General features: G+C 32.0%; 1 protein-coding gene and 1 long non-coding RNA gene across 2 annotated transcripts in view; both read right to left on the bottom strand.

Annotated features, from left to right (window-relative positions):
- LOC119636185 overlaps positions 1–14,247 on the bottom strand; it is a 38,655-nt gene that overhangs the window by 9,667 nt on the left and 14,741 nt on the right. The gene's annotated exons all lie outside the window — the stretch shown is intronic.
- Positions 9,268–9,684, bottom strand: LOC119636184 (10 kDa heat shock protein, mitochondrial-like). Its single transcript, XM_038031398.1, has one exon. It carries the CDS (start codon positions 9,661–9,663, stop codon positions 9,352–9,354), a length of 312 nt encoding a protein of 103 aa, XP_037887326.1. The 5' UTR covers positions 9,664–9,684; the 3' UTR covers positions 9,268–9,351.

Below are 14,247 nucleotides of genomic sequence, written 5' to 3'. Positions count from 1 at the left end.
TTATTACGAAGCGAATTAATTAAATTCAATTTTTTGATATCAAATTTTCCAGGAATTTTTATGCTAATGCTGTTGGCAGGTACTGTAATTAAATTAATTGCAAGAAATTTTTCTTAAAAATTATTTTTAATTAATATTTTAACGATAATAATTAAAAAAATTTTTTTAAATTTAAAAAAAAAAAAGATTTTTCCCTTATTGTATTTAAATTATGCACGCAGACACTCCCTCTTGCCCTTTTGACTCATTTACAATAGAAAATAGAGAGAAGAAGAAGGAGAAGAAAGTGCGCTTAACGCTAAGATATGCAATTTTTTTAAGCGTGTGTTTGCTTTCTTTAAATTGGTATAACGGTGTGTGTTAAAGTGTAAATAAATATTCTGCTAAGCTTTTAAGGGTTTTACGATGATTTAAGGCAGTGCGGTGTAATTGTATGATTTGTCTTTTGTTTTTAACCCTCGTTTCCATTACGTTGCTTATGAAGAGAACGTAAGGGTGTTACTTAGAACTGCTTATAAGAAAAAAGAAAGAAAATATTAATGCTTTAAATGAATGGTTAAATTATAACTTGAGTGTTGTGTTAAATTGAAGCAGAGAAAAAAATTAGAATCGGCTTATATCGACTAATGTGATCCCTTGGCTTTATATTTGTAGGTAAAATGTGAAAGAACAATAAGCATAGCTTATTTTTATATATAATTATACTCTTTATGTTTTGCATGTGTGATAGTTTAAGACAGTACCGGACATCTTAACCACTAGACCACATGATCACTTGATGGATATGTTATTGCTATATCTAATGGAAGAAGTTGTAGTTGTGTTTTGGGAGAAGCTGTTAGAAATACGTTTTAACGATAAGGCTCCGAATTGATAAAGAAAATAACGAAACCGTTGGAAAAGTATCTTTAAATAATACTATTATAGTTGGACAAAGCCCTCCATTAAACATGCTACACCGTGAAACACAATTCTAATTTTTATCATAGTACACAAAAATTATATCTTGTTTCTATATGAAGGCATATTTTTCAAGTGCAAGTTTTTCGGGAAGCGGGCCTAAAAAGCAACCTACTATAATGCAAGTTTAATCCTTACCCACGGCAAGATCCAAAAACAGGCGTAGATGGTCCAAATTTTGTAGAGTTCATTTTTGTATAAAATTACTGTTATACATATTAAAGCTTACACTTTTCTGCTTTACAAAGCATGAAAATTCTTATTAGGGTAGAATTCGAAACATAGTCCGAGATGGTCACTTTTCATTATAAGAGAGGTGTACAAACATTGCCCCAGCCCGTCGAAAGTTTTCATACCAATTTAGAATACCGAAGTTCTACTACTTAGCCTCTTTTACTAAGAAATTTTGAAAGTTGCAATTTTTCTCCATATAACGGCTTTTCTAAATCACGCTTTATAAAGGGAGTGGTCCCTGGGTCAAAATTCGTCAGTGTACCAAATTTCATCAAAATATCTCAAAAATTGCGACCTGTAGCTTCAACATAAATTTATATGGACAGACGGACAGACGGATTATGATTCCGTATCGATCGGTATAATAAAAAGTGGGTCTATCTTAAGCCCTTCTACTGCTAGTACTAATTGCAATTTTTTCTCATATAACGACTTTCAGGGCAATATATGGAGAGTGGCCGAAAAAGTGGATCGATCAGCACTGTTTTCAACACCACACCAAAGCACAAATTTCCATCGACAGACATCAGACAGACAGACGGACAGATAGGCACAGATCAATTCAGATTATGATTCCGAATCGATCGATATAATAAAAGGTGGGTCTACCTTAAGCCTATCTGCGTGTTACATAAGTCTGCACTATCTTAATATACCCTGTACCACACGTGGTGTAGGGAAGGCATTCCTTTTAACTCTCAAGTTCAATAGTTATCTACTTTCTTCATAGCCAGAAATCATATCAATCACAAATATCAAGCATTGATTTTTTGGCAAGCAATTCCTTCAACTTCAGGAAAAGAAAATAATTTATGAAAGCTAAAACTGGCGAGAGAAGGACGTGAGAAAGAATGTTTTGTAAAGAATTTAAAATAGAATTCCTTAGTAAAAGAAAATTTTTAAAGTTCTTATCATGGTTTCACTAGATGGGCGAACGTATAGAAAAACTATTTATGCCGAGCGGCAGTAAATTTCTCTAAAGGAGAATAAATTTAATTAATCGATGTGGGCATGAGTATGAATTAAATCAATGAAATGAATATATCAATTTTTGTGCGAACATTTGCAAAATTTCATATAATTATTTCAATAATAAATAATATTCATAAAAAATTTTGCTATTCATTTTAATTTTGTTTTTTTTTTGTCTTGTTTAATTTTTTAATTATGTTAAAATTAAAAGGCGGCTTTGCAATTCAATAAAAATCTTGAGAGTATTTCATATTACAATAGAGTTACACTTGATGGAAAGCTTTCATAATTTAATAGCAGGTAATAAATTGTAATTCATTGTCTTTATACAAAATCTTAAAATCGAGAAGTAAATCAAAGTAAATTCACGTCCTCTTAAAAGTGAAGCGAGAAAAAAAAACATTCATCGAATTTGTATTTGTGTTAAGATATTCTTATGTTTTAAATAAAATCAAAATTAATTTTTATATTACTTTCTACGACCCCCTCGTGAAAAGGCCTTTGATGTATGTATATATATATTTTTGACTTTGATATATATAGGTATATATACATCGAAGGTCTGTCTATTCATATCAAAGTTTTTTTCATATCAAAGTTCTTTTCACATATATGTACATATATATATCAAAGGTCTTTTGATGAAAAACCTATTATAAATATAAATATATACATGTACATTATATATCCATATTTATATGTATTATTTGTAACTTTCTTCATTTGAGCGATATTCGAATAACGTAAATTAAAATTTAAAAACGGACCTTATGACTTCAACGGACTTATGTACAATATTTGTAAGTCATAAATTGTGGATCGACACTTTTTCCAAACTTTCACTTTTCACTTGACAACAGTGATACGAAAAAATTCCGTCCTAATCTTGTTCTTGCACTTGCTCTCTTATTCCCAGCAGATAGCCAAACGTAAATATATCGATCCTGGCCCTGATCTTCAATGCAATTCTTCAATATGTTACATCTCCGTGATGGATGTATGAAAAAAGAAGTTTTCTTTCCTTTCCCCTTAAGGTAAATTGTAGATATTTTTTGTGGCCGAATAGATCAGTTTCCAAATTCTATATCGTTTTTTTTTTTTTTTTTGCTACTTTTGGCGAATTTCAACTTTTAATATTTTCAACGGCTGTTAATAAAAAATATTTATATATATGTTGGCACGAAATTGCAGCCGGTAAGAAGAGAGTGACGAACAAATTCTAATCGCATTTTTGATGAATGCTTTTAAAGCACTAAGATAATGCGATAAGAACACTAATAATAATAAAATTTATACAACGCTCGTAGACAGAAATGATCATTGGGAATAAAATCAATCTTAAGATTATAAAAATAAAAATGGTTTAATTTTAACATAAACGCTAGTGCAGGCAAATGTAATTTTAATAGCAACTTAAACGCAATTGTAATTAAAAAAATATATTTACATATATATATATATATATGAGTTGGGTGGAATTATGCGGTTTTAGAAAACGCGCAACTAAAGGTAAGAAGTATGGGTATACCTCTTAAAGTAATGTGGCTTGTAAGTGTAAGTAGTAGGGACAATTACCCAATATTATTACTACTGCTATCGCTATGATTTAACTTAGTAGGAGAAAAGCATACCTAAGAGAATCCGGATGGACTCGAAAACTACACTAGAAAGATGCTTATAGCAATACTAACTCTAAAATTTTAAGATGCCACTGTAGACAAAGTCTTATAATCAGGCATATTAAAAAGTTTCTCCCGATCAATAAATATCCATATACCTTATACCAATGCGTTCGTCTGGTTGGTTCAGACTAATTATTAATCATATGTATCTCTTATGCGGAGGCAATTTCTTTTTATACCCTATAGGGCACCTTCTCTGATACCTGATATGAATCAGAATTATTTCCTGAATCGATTTAAGCATGTCTGCCGATCTGTATGGAGTGTGTTATTCGGAGACTCTCCTGGTCGCGCAAAAAGAACGCTTCGACTTCCAATTTTGGTAGAAACATTGCGAGTTTTGGTTGCTATTGAAAATGGACCAAAGTGGTCAAAATACAATTCCACAGTGAAGCGCAAACTGAACGCAACTCCGTATTCCTAAACCAAAATTTATGGGGAGGTTGAAATTTTCCACATTTACTTTACGAAAAACTTAACTATAATAATTATGTGGAAAGAGTCGACCATGCCCATAAATGTTGCAAGTGATTAATTGTTTTTTCTCCCACTATCTTGATGTTTTATGCTTGTTAATCATAAGGTAAACAAGACAGACTAGTTAAAAGTATTTCTTTGCATTCCTCGGACGAAGATATATTATCCGCTTATGCGTTCATTCCACAATAAATATGATGAACACCACGGCATGGTGGACTAATTTTTTCGATTTCCGCGACATGGATACGAAATAAAAACACTTGGAGAGTAGAAGGTCACAAGGTAAATGTGTTAATTCTAAATTAATTATGGTGAACATCACGATGTTGTGCATTAGTTTTTCTTAATAAAAACCTTTCGGCGAAGTAAAAGGTGAAAGATAAATTTTATCCCATTAAGCTTTGTATGATCGTCAATATTAGGCCGAGTCATAAAAAAAACTTCCATTTCAGGAGGGTAGATACAAGTGAGCAGAATTAATGTACCTGTCTGCCCACTCTAAGTCATCGCTGAAACGATTAACGAGTTTTCGCTTTGGCATAAACAGTGGGTGTTTTGCGTGTGGCACATTTAACTTGACATGTTGAAGTGAAACACTACGTATTCGTCATGTCAAGCTTTGGAAGTTTAAATAAAGTGATGCAATCAAGGCGATCCATGAAAAAATATGCAGTGTATAGGGTTAAAGTGATGTAAACAAGAGGGCAGTTGGAAATTGGTTAGCAAAAATTCGTTCTAGAGATACGAGCTTGAAGGATATATCGCTTTTTAAGATCCTTTCGGCTTCGACGACAATCTTTTAAAGATAATATTGGTAAAAACCCTGGAAAGAAATCAGTATATAGAATTAGTAGAGGCATTTAATACATCACAGTCAACTGTTTGCCCCCATTCGGAGAAAGTAGGGAATAGTCGGGAACTGAAATAAAAATTTGAAAATAATATATATATATATATATATATATATATGTGGATATTATTTATAGAGCTAACAAGAACATGTGGCACAAAGTTTTTAATGATGGTATGATGGGTATACAAGATTCGGTTTCAACTCTAACTAACTTTTTTACTTGTTTTTTATTTAAATTTGAATAAAACTCAAGAAAGAGGTAATAAAATCAAGGGCAATAATTGAAAAAGGCTTTGTTTTTTTTTTTTTTAATTTAAGATAAAGTTTTAATAAACAAAATAAAAATCGAAATTACCTTATATAATAACGTTTTTGATTATAAGCCGCATTTTAAAACTGTTTTTAAAGCAAAAATATAAGTTGACCTATGAACCTTACGTATATGGGCATATACAAAAAAGAATTTCCGGAAAGCTTTCATAGAAATGACACGTGATAAGTGGTCAATTCAATTGACAATAAAGATCGTATATAATATAGAACGGGAAAGATATATTGACATTGTGCTAGCGATTATAAGATTTTTTTATTGCGGTATCTTTTTAAAAAATTACGAATTTTGCGATTAGTTTTTATGGTAATTTTTCGTAGACAGATAACAGTCCCCTTACTTAAATGATCGCTTGGCAGCGGATACTAAAGTCGAGCACATTATGTAGCTTCTGTTCGTGGGCCATAACGTTAGTGCAAATCATTCTAAGCACTTGTTTCTATTTGCTCAGTGACCTCGCGAATATTGTTTGTCTTGCATTTGGATCTAAAGCACGTATCAGAAGGTCGTTTACATGTTGCTTAGATTTTAGTGTTTGTAATCTAAAGTATAACTAGAGCGATGAGAAGGTTTTTTTGCAAAATTGTTACCGAGACTGATGCCTACTTTCTTGGAAGAATTTCTGTGCATTGAAAAGATGATCAAGATGTTGCACCGGTGGTCATTTACCAAACAAAATTCAGTGGGAGATGCTTTCACATTTGATCGGTACAATGTTTCACTATGATAAGGATTGCAAATTGATTGGAAGCGTCTTGCAAAGTTGACTAATTGCATGGAGAAATCATTGTCGTGTCTATTTAAGAACTCATTTACTAAGCTATTTTAGGTTGCGGCCTTTTCACATCAGTTAGGCAAAAAAAAAAAAAAAAAACAAAAACTGTCTTAAGAAGGCATTCTTCATAAATAGTTTACATATTGGTATAAATGCCTTTACTGGCTTGAAGCTTAAAAAATCCCATTTTATGTGATTTTGTGCAGGCGTTCGTTCAAACATAATTTCGATGTTAAAAGAAAGAGAGAGAAAGAGAAAGAGAGAAAGAGAGAAAGAGAGAGAGAGAGAAAAGTTTAAAAACATTGACCGCATTATGAGGTTAAGTAGGATTTGATAATGACAGTAAAAATTTTAAAATATATAATAATAATATTTATGCTTTTATATTTGTTATTTTTTTTTTATTTATTTTTTTTAACTAATGATGTATATGGTACGCGCGCAGGCTTGCCTTTTTTAAGCAGTTGCTCATTTGACCTACTTATCGAAACTCTTGCTAAGACGGCATAGTCGTGCGCTTCACTTCATTCATTGAAAGTTTCATTCATTGAAGGCAATGATCGCGATGACAATGAACCGGCCTACAAGCGCGACATAAGGGAAATTGAAAAGAGAAGTAGAGAAAAAAACAGTGAGAGATCGAGAGGAAGAGAAAGAGATAAGAAGAGACAAGAGAAAACTTCATCTCTTTACACGTAATAAATATTTCGTCCCAGTGTTATAATTTCAGGTAAATAAATGAATATTTTTATTTGAATTTTTTTTTTCATAATATTTTTTCATAGTTTACAGAGTGCCGTTGTGAAATTTCCCAAAATTATAAAACTTTTTTTTATTACATCTTATCTTAATCGCTGCTGTACGAATTTTGTTTTCAATACAAGACATCGAGAAATTTTAACTATTTTGTATATGCATATGTACAAATGTACATCGTATGTTATTATTGGAATTGTTGCCAAAATTTCGCAAAATTCATTAATTTTGATAACAAAAAAAAAATAAAAAAAAACGCTATAAAGTTTTCATTTCACTGAACAATTTATTGTAAGCAAAAAGCTTTGTGTATCAATTGTCAACAAAAATATTGTGATTGTGAATCTATGCCCAGATGTCTGCCTTATATTTTTGGCAAATTTTTAAGGTAGTCTGTTAAAGACAAACATCTGCTAATTATTCTTACAACACATATTTGATTTTAGTTTAACATTGCTTCTCTTCTCTATGCGCTCAGTATAAAGGAGTGTTAACTTAGACTGCATGAGATATTTAAAAATAAACTTGAATCGTGTAATCATTTCAATCTGTAAAAAATCAGACTAGAATTTGCAAACTTGCTATTGAACAAATCACTTTTAGTCTTCTTGCTTTTTAAGAAGTCAGTTTAGGCTTCTTCTGCGCAAGTACTCTTTTTTCCTCCCATAATAAAATCGAACGACTTGATATTATTCACATTCTTACGTAAGATATTCGAAATTTAAATATGGTACTCTTTATGCGCTTCATATGTAGATTAATTGACGAGAAGCATACTTCGAGGAAAATTTTTAAGCAACTTGTTTCTCTCGTAGAGCTTTCTTCATTTTATTTGTCTTTTTGAGCGGGGATGTTGGTAAATAATATAACAATTTCCGCGGAAACGGGCAACTTGAAATAATTGGATTATGCTTTGGAGAATTAATGAAAAATTAATCTTTGCATCGCAATCTTAAAATTCTTTTCCCAAGTGGCAGTTTTCTGGTCAGCCTGAGTTTAAAAGTGAGTACTCGATGCGGAAATGCAAAGCCGTAGCCATTTTGTCTTAAAAAATTTGCATTCGTTTTCAAGGACCTTATGAAAATGAATGTAATACAAGTCGTACAGACAATTCAAACTTTTGTGAAAAAAATTTTAGGAAATGAAAGCCATACCTGTTGGCGTATTTGTTATCCTCTCCTGGAACCCAAGCCAGACGCTCTAAATTTATCTGCGCGTTGAGTTAAATAACCAATATTTATCTCTCGCCCCTTTTCTTGAAGTTTACGTGCGAGACAAGAAATTTGCAATGTACGGTAATTTCGTACTTCCCCGGAGTAGAGACAATAATAATAATAACACAGCATTACTATGCTGCTGTAACTGCAGAAGCGAAGGGAATTATCTATCATACAGCAATCTATTAACGCTTTAAAGCAACAACGCCCAATAAGTATCTATGCTTTTATGAAAATTCGACTCATCCTAATTTCTTTCTATCCTTTTTAGCATTTATTCAAACTGCTTTTGTATTTGCTATGTATCTACCCCACATACAAACAGACGCAGATTCTTCCATAGGTTGCCATAGGCAGACAATAAAAAAATTATATTGAGAGAATAAGGATAGAATCCAGCGAATTTTCTGTTGTTAATTTGCTGAATAACAGAAAAAGAAAAAAAAGATATTTTTTCTATATTTTAATACTCAAAAAGACAAGGAAGAACTTCTTTTCTTTATCGTCTAAACGGCAAAAGAAGTAAAATTTTATCAATAATTTTAACTGTATTCTATAGGGTATATAAATCTTGAAGAATGAAAAAGAAAACAAAAATACAAAGAGTTGAATTTCTTGGAAGTAAACCTTCCAACCAAGCTCAACATAACGGATGCAAACAAATGGACGACACTTTGTTGCCAGCTTGGATTTCATTGAAAACTTTGGACCTTTTAAATGCATCCTTCCCCTCGCCGCTAACTGCCCCCTTCCTTTCCAATCAATATCTACTTAAAATGGCGAGCGTCGCTCGGTTTCAAGTAAATGCTTCAACCTCGCCGCACAAGAAATAATCAAATCTTGGAAATTATCAAAGACACCAAACGCATTTATTATGGTCAAAATATTCAAAATACTTAAAATTATAAACAACAAGAAAATCCAACAGAACTGCTGCGTTTTTTTTTTTTCATGTTCGTAGAGATGAAAAGGGGCAAAAAACAACAAACGATTATATTAAGAAAAAGTTTTAAAGAAATCTTAAAAGTATAACGATTATATAAGTGATCAGCGATGCGAAATTGTTTTTGCACGATACCATCATGAAATTTCTATTCATATTTTGCCAATATGTCAGATTCGCGGAAGAGAATATATTCTTTGTCATCTTCCATTTTAACTCGTGTACCACCATATTCCGGTAATAGAACGCGATCGCCTGCCTTAACTAAAGGAGGAACGTGAACATCGCTTTGATGGCTCCGAGCTCCCGGCCCAACGGCAATGACAGTGCCCTGCATCATTTTAGTACGCGAATCTTCGGGCACAACAATACCGCCCTCAGTTGTAGCCATTGGTTCAGCGCGTTGTACCAAAATACGATCCAACATAGGCATAATTTTTTTAATTACATTCGCGGCCATCTTTCCGTCTATTTTCTTAAAAGACTTCGATTTATGTATGCAAAAAGTCTAATAATTTACCGGAAAATTTGAAATTTCAGCGAAATAAGAAAATTTGAAATTTCAATTGAAATTTAAACAATTTCAGACAATCGCGACCAAATGATATGAACAATTATAGAAGAATGACTGACTTTATATGGAAAATTTTTCACAAGTGAAAATGTTTGTATCGATTTAGAGATAAGGCTTTTATCCGATATTTATCGATTCTCCTAATATTCGTCATGATACACTCATCGCTTATTGACTTAGTAGGCAGGAGTATTCGCGAATTTAACTTTTCTTAAATTGTGTTCAATGGGAAGCTGCCTCACCTAATCGTATGTTCAAAAGTAATCAATTTTGTCGGTAGACCACACATAATTTGCAAATTCCACGCTCTTCTAAAATTTCATGGTAATATTTCGCTAATCGAAATATTGAGTTCTCGATATAAAAATTCCTAAGACATGATTCTATAGCAAAAGTCCGTAATGTGAAAAAATATGCAAAAAATCTTTTCATGTTTAACTAATATTTTCGAGAAAGGAAAAAATATTCTTATGCACCTTCCACTTGCACACGTTGAGCATATATATATATATATGATTTTGAAAATCTTCAATAAATAAAAACAAACCAAAAAACGCACTATAAGTGTCTACGGTCTACCACAATATGCCCTAAACCTTCTTACAATTATTCGATTTTATTGACGACTTTTGAAAATAAGTGCGTTATATAGAAAGTTGTGTGGTCCGACTCGAACTGTTTTCTATAAACTTCGTTCTTCTGCCGAAGTACGTTAGTGTATCAAATTTCGTGAAAATATATCAAAAATTGTGGCCTGTAGGTAGAACACAAGTGAAAAATGGACAGACAGACAAAGAGACAAGCTTAAATCACTTGGCGTGATAAAAGATGGGTTCATGTCAAGTCCTTCCGGATTTTGCATACAACAAACAACAATGCAAACAATCCCCTCGACGAAATAGTCCCGTGTGTAAGAGAATGCGATTATCAAGAAATATCGCAAATTTATTTATCATTAGTTGCTGTCTTCTACTTTTCCTTCTAAAGTTCAGCAATTCACTTAACAGACCTGTGGATGACAAAGACTATAATCACTTCGATGAATGTGATATGTCCTCAATACAGCGATGAGTCTTTCTACATTATCTCTTTCTTCTTCTTCTTCTTCTTCTGTTGTTCAGCAAATTAATAACCGCGCGATGCGTATGTTAACTGCCTTTTTCTACTAAGGGTATAAAGGAATTTTTCAATTATTGCTGTTATCGGTTCCCACAGCTGTGATTCGATAAACGCAGACAATACACCCCAGGAATATTCGTTACATGCGCTGCCTTAAAATTTCAATTTTTTAGACTTTGAGACCGACCATTAAGAACTGGCAAGCTTCAATATGTTTAAGAACTCATTGCGAAAACATTTTTTGGAATCTGTTCCACTCTGTTGCTATATATTTATATGCACATAATGAAAAAACTTAACTCGATTTTCGCGTCGAAAATTATGTTAAAAACTTTGACTAAGTCGAGGTTATTCGGCAGAAAATGTTTAGTTGACTTTTACTTTATTGCGATCTTTGGCCCTTTCATTTATTGCGGTCACAGTTACACAATCTTATTCATATTTAGCAAACAGTCTTTAGGTGAATCTTGAAATTCTTGGTTGCTTTAATGTAAAAATCCCAAATGCTTCACTATAAACATAGGTGGCGTTAGTTTTATTATACACTGTAAGCCGAGTCATTTGTTTAGAAAAGTCGAAAATAGCAAAGCACTTGGTAACCTACATTTGTTAAACGGTTCTTTGATTTTTTTGGAGTTAATATCATAAAAAAAAAAAAAATAAATAAATAAAACAAGAGAAAAATGAAACGTTTTTTAAACTTTCATTCCGATAGCAAAACTTTGAAGAGAATTATAGAAAAAAAAAAAAGGTGTATTTAATTTTTTGAAATGTTCTTTCGTTTATTTAAAATTTATAATATTTTATATTATTTTGTTTATTTATTTAAGTTATATATATTTATATATATATATATATATAACACATTGTATTTTGTTATTATTATCTTGTTAGATCTACTTGATTTTAATTTGAATTTTTTTCATTTTTATTTTGTAATTTAAATATTTTTTGTTTTCTAAATTTTAATTTCACATATAATGGTAACAAAAAAAAAAAAATAATAATAAATTTCTCCAGTACACTTAATATCATATCAATACAAATTTTAAAAATTTTCACTTTCTCACACACACACACACACACACACACACACATTCACACAAACACAAATATACGCACAACCAACGAGCATGCGTACGGGTTTCTCTTACTCAGGCGAAAAATAAAGAAAAAATAAAAATAAATAAATAAATGCAAAGACAAACTTGAAAATGCAAAAGAAACCCCAACGTATATCTGAAGCCGGTTAAGACTCAACTAAAGTCTTTGTCGATTATGGATAAAGATATTATTTGTAATGTATAAGTCTGCAAACATAAACAATCCCTCACAAAACGAAAGCAACTTCTTGCCGAAACGAATATTGCCTGAAAAAAGCGCTCAGAGAGAGTGTCACTCCACCATATATACAAGCTGATAAAATTTCTTAGTATTCGAATTAACTGCAAAAATCAAATCAAATCAAATCAAATATAAATAATTATATAAATAATCAAAAGGTATCGTACGTGTTCTAATAACCTTCGATTCTCATCGAAAATTTTAATTCAATTTTTAAATGCATTTGCATCGCACTGTACACCTTAGCGACAACCTTTGAAAATGTTCCAAAGAGTATGTAAAAGAAAGCATTGAATATTACGTTGCAGCATTTGTTTTGCTGGAAACTGTATTTAAGACAGCAAAATTTCATTTATCATATATTTCGTTTAGAATTCAATGTAGAGTAAAAGAAAGAAAAGACAGAATAAGAAAGACAAAGAAGCACAAGGCTTTAAATACCATTCTCTTCTAGCGTTTACAAAAGAGAAATAAGCCGGCAGAGAAAGAGGGAGAAAGTGAAGGAGAAAAGTTTTTCACCCATAACAATGTTTTTTACAATATAATTCAAGTTTAAACCGCACCTTCGTTTACCGCTTAAGCATTTTCGTTTAATTATAAACGATAAAACCGTTACCCAGAGAGCTATACTTTATATCTGCAGTGCGTTAAAAAATGTGCTTAGTGTTTGTGTTTCTTTTTCAACATTAAACCACATCTGTCAAAAAAGTACATTCTGTCAAAAAAGTTCCGGGAATTCATCTTAGATTTTGCTATAATTAATTAGATTTCTTATGTGGATAAAACCGTACAACTGTAGGTTGTTAGGAGCATTAAATTTCGTGTGGAAACAATTCGAAAAACTTGAAGAAAGGTAACAGTTTTTTATTGGAAACATATGTGCATTTTCAAAAAGTCGCAAAATGATTGAAGCCTTCCCTTCGTTCCTCTCATCTGCTTAACCATTAATATTATGCAGCAGCGTCGGAGAAAAAGATATAGTAAAACAAACATTTATATGATATAGGCCAAGATATGAAATATCTTATTATCTCTCATCGGTAGGATTGTCATGCAGATCTTTGTCAAAAAACTCGTTGCAAATTTCTTTTTATCTTTCTTTTTGATATCACCAATCGCATGGAATATGTCCACTATTCGTGTAACAGTCAGAAAGCAGTGAGGAAAGGCAAAGAGGTAGAGATATGTATGTATGTCCAACCGGTAACTGTTTTGTCTCTACCAACTGGAAACCCACTATAGCTACGACCTAAATAAACTCTAACGCAGTTGAGATTTGTCTCGCATTAAAAGAACCGAATTTTGTTCAAAACGACAAAATCCCCTCTCTCGCTCTCGCTGTTCATAATAGGCGAGTCACTTGATGATATGAAAATTGTAGAAAAAACCGATGTTATGCTGCTAAAGGTCGATAAAAAGTAGATTCTTAAATAAAAATTTTCACTATTCCTGGTATTTCTTTGACAACAAGCATTTATCATAATTCATATGCGTTTATATTGAAGTATTGAATAGCTTCGTGTATGCTTACTTTCTCGTGTACATATGAGGTCTTCAAGTGTGAAACTGCCGCTTCTCGAAAGCAATATAATAGAGTTTATCCAAGCAATTAAAACATCATATTATCTTAGCTCCATAAGGCGCATCTTGTACACAGTTCGAAGACGGTTGTTCACGCGTTCAATTACAGCATTCTTAGCAATTAAAAAGATAAACTTATCTAAAGTTGAACTTTTTTTTTTTTTTTCGATGTAACGCCATTTTTTATTTCTATTTTACCCTCTTTCGAGGTATCGCAAGCTGAGATTCAGTTCGGGGATGGCTTTGACTTGTATCGAAATAGAATTAATTTTTAATAATTCGCCAGGTCATATGCGGCCAAAGCCTTTGCTAAAACTTTCAACTCAGTCTTCTACGCCGAACGTTACAAGTACTACTTTATAAAGAATGCCTGAACCTATGCTCTATGTATTGTGCTAGGCAACCCGTATAAGTTTTGGGAATAAT

This window comes from Glossina fuscipes, unplaced genomic scaffold (assembly GCF_014805625.2).
Source record: "Glossina fuscipes isolate IAEA_lab_2018 unplaced genomic scaffold, Yale_Gfus_2 28, whole genome shotgun sequence".
Taxonomy (NCBI): Eukaryota; Metazoa; Arthropoda; class Insecta; order Diptera; family Glossinidae; genus Glossina; species Glossina fuscipes.
Note: the sequence above shows the minus strand (reverse complement) of the source record. Positions and strands in the feature narration are given on the sequence as shown.

Bases quoted from the DNA above. Each gene is read 5' to 3' on its own strand.
- LOC119636184 (XM_038031398.1), bottom strand. From the start codon at position 9,663: ATGGCCGCGAATGTAATTAAAAAAATTATGCCTATGTTGGATCGTATT.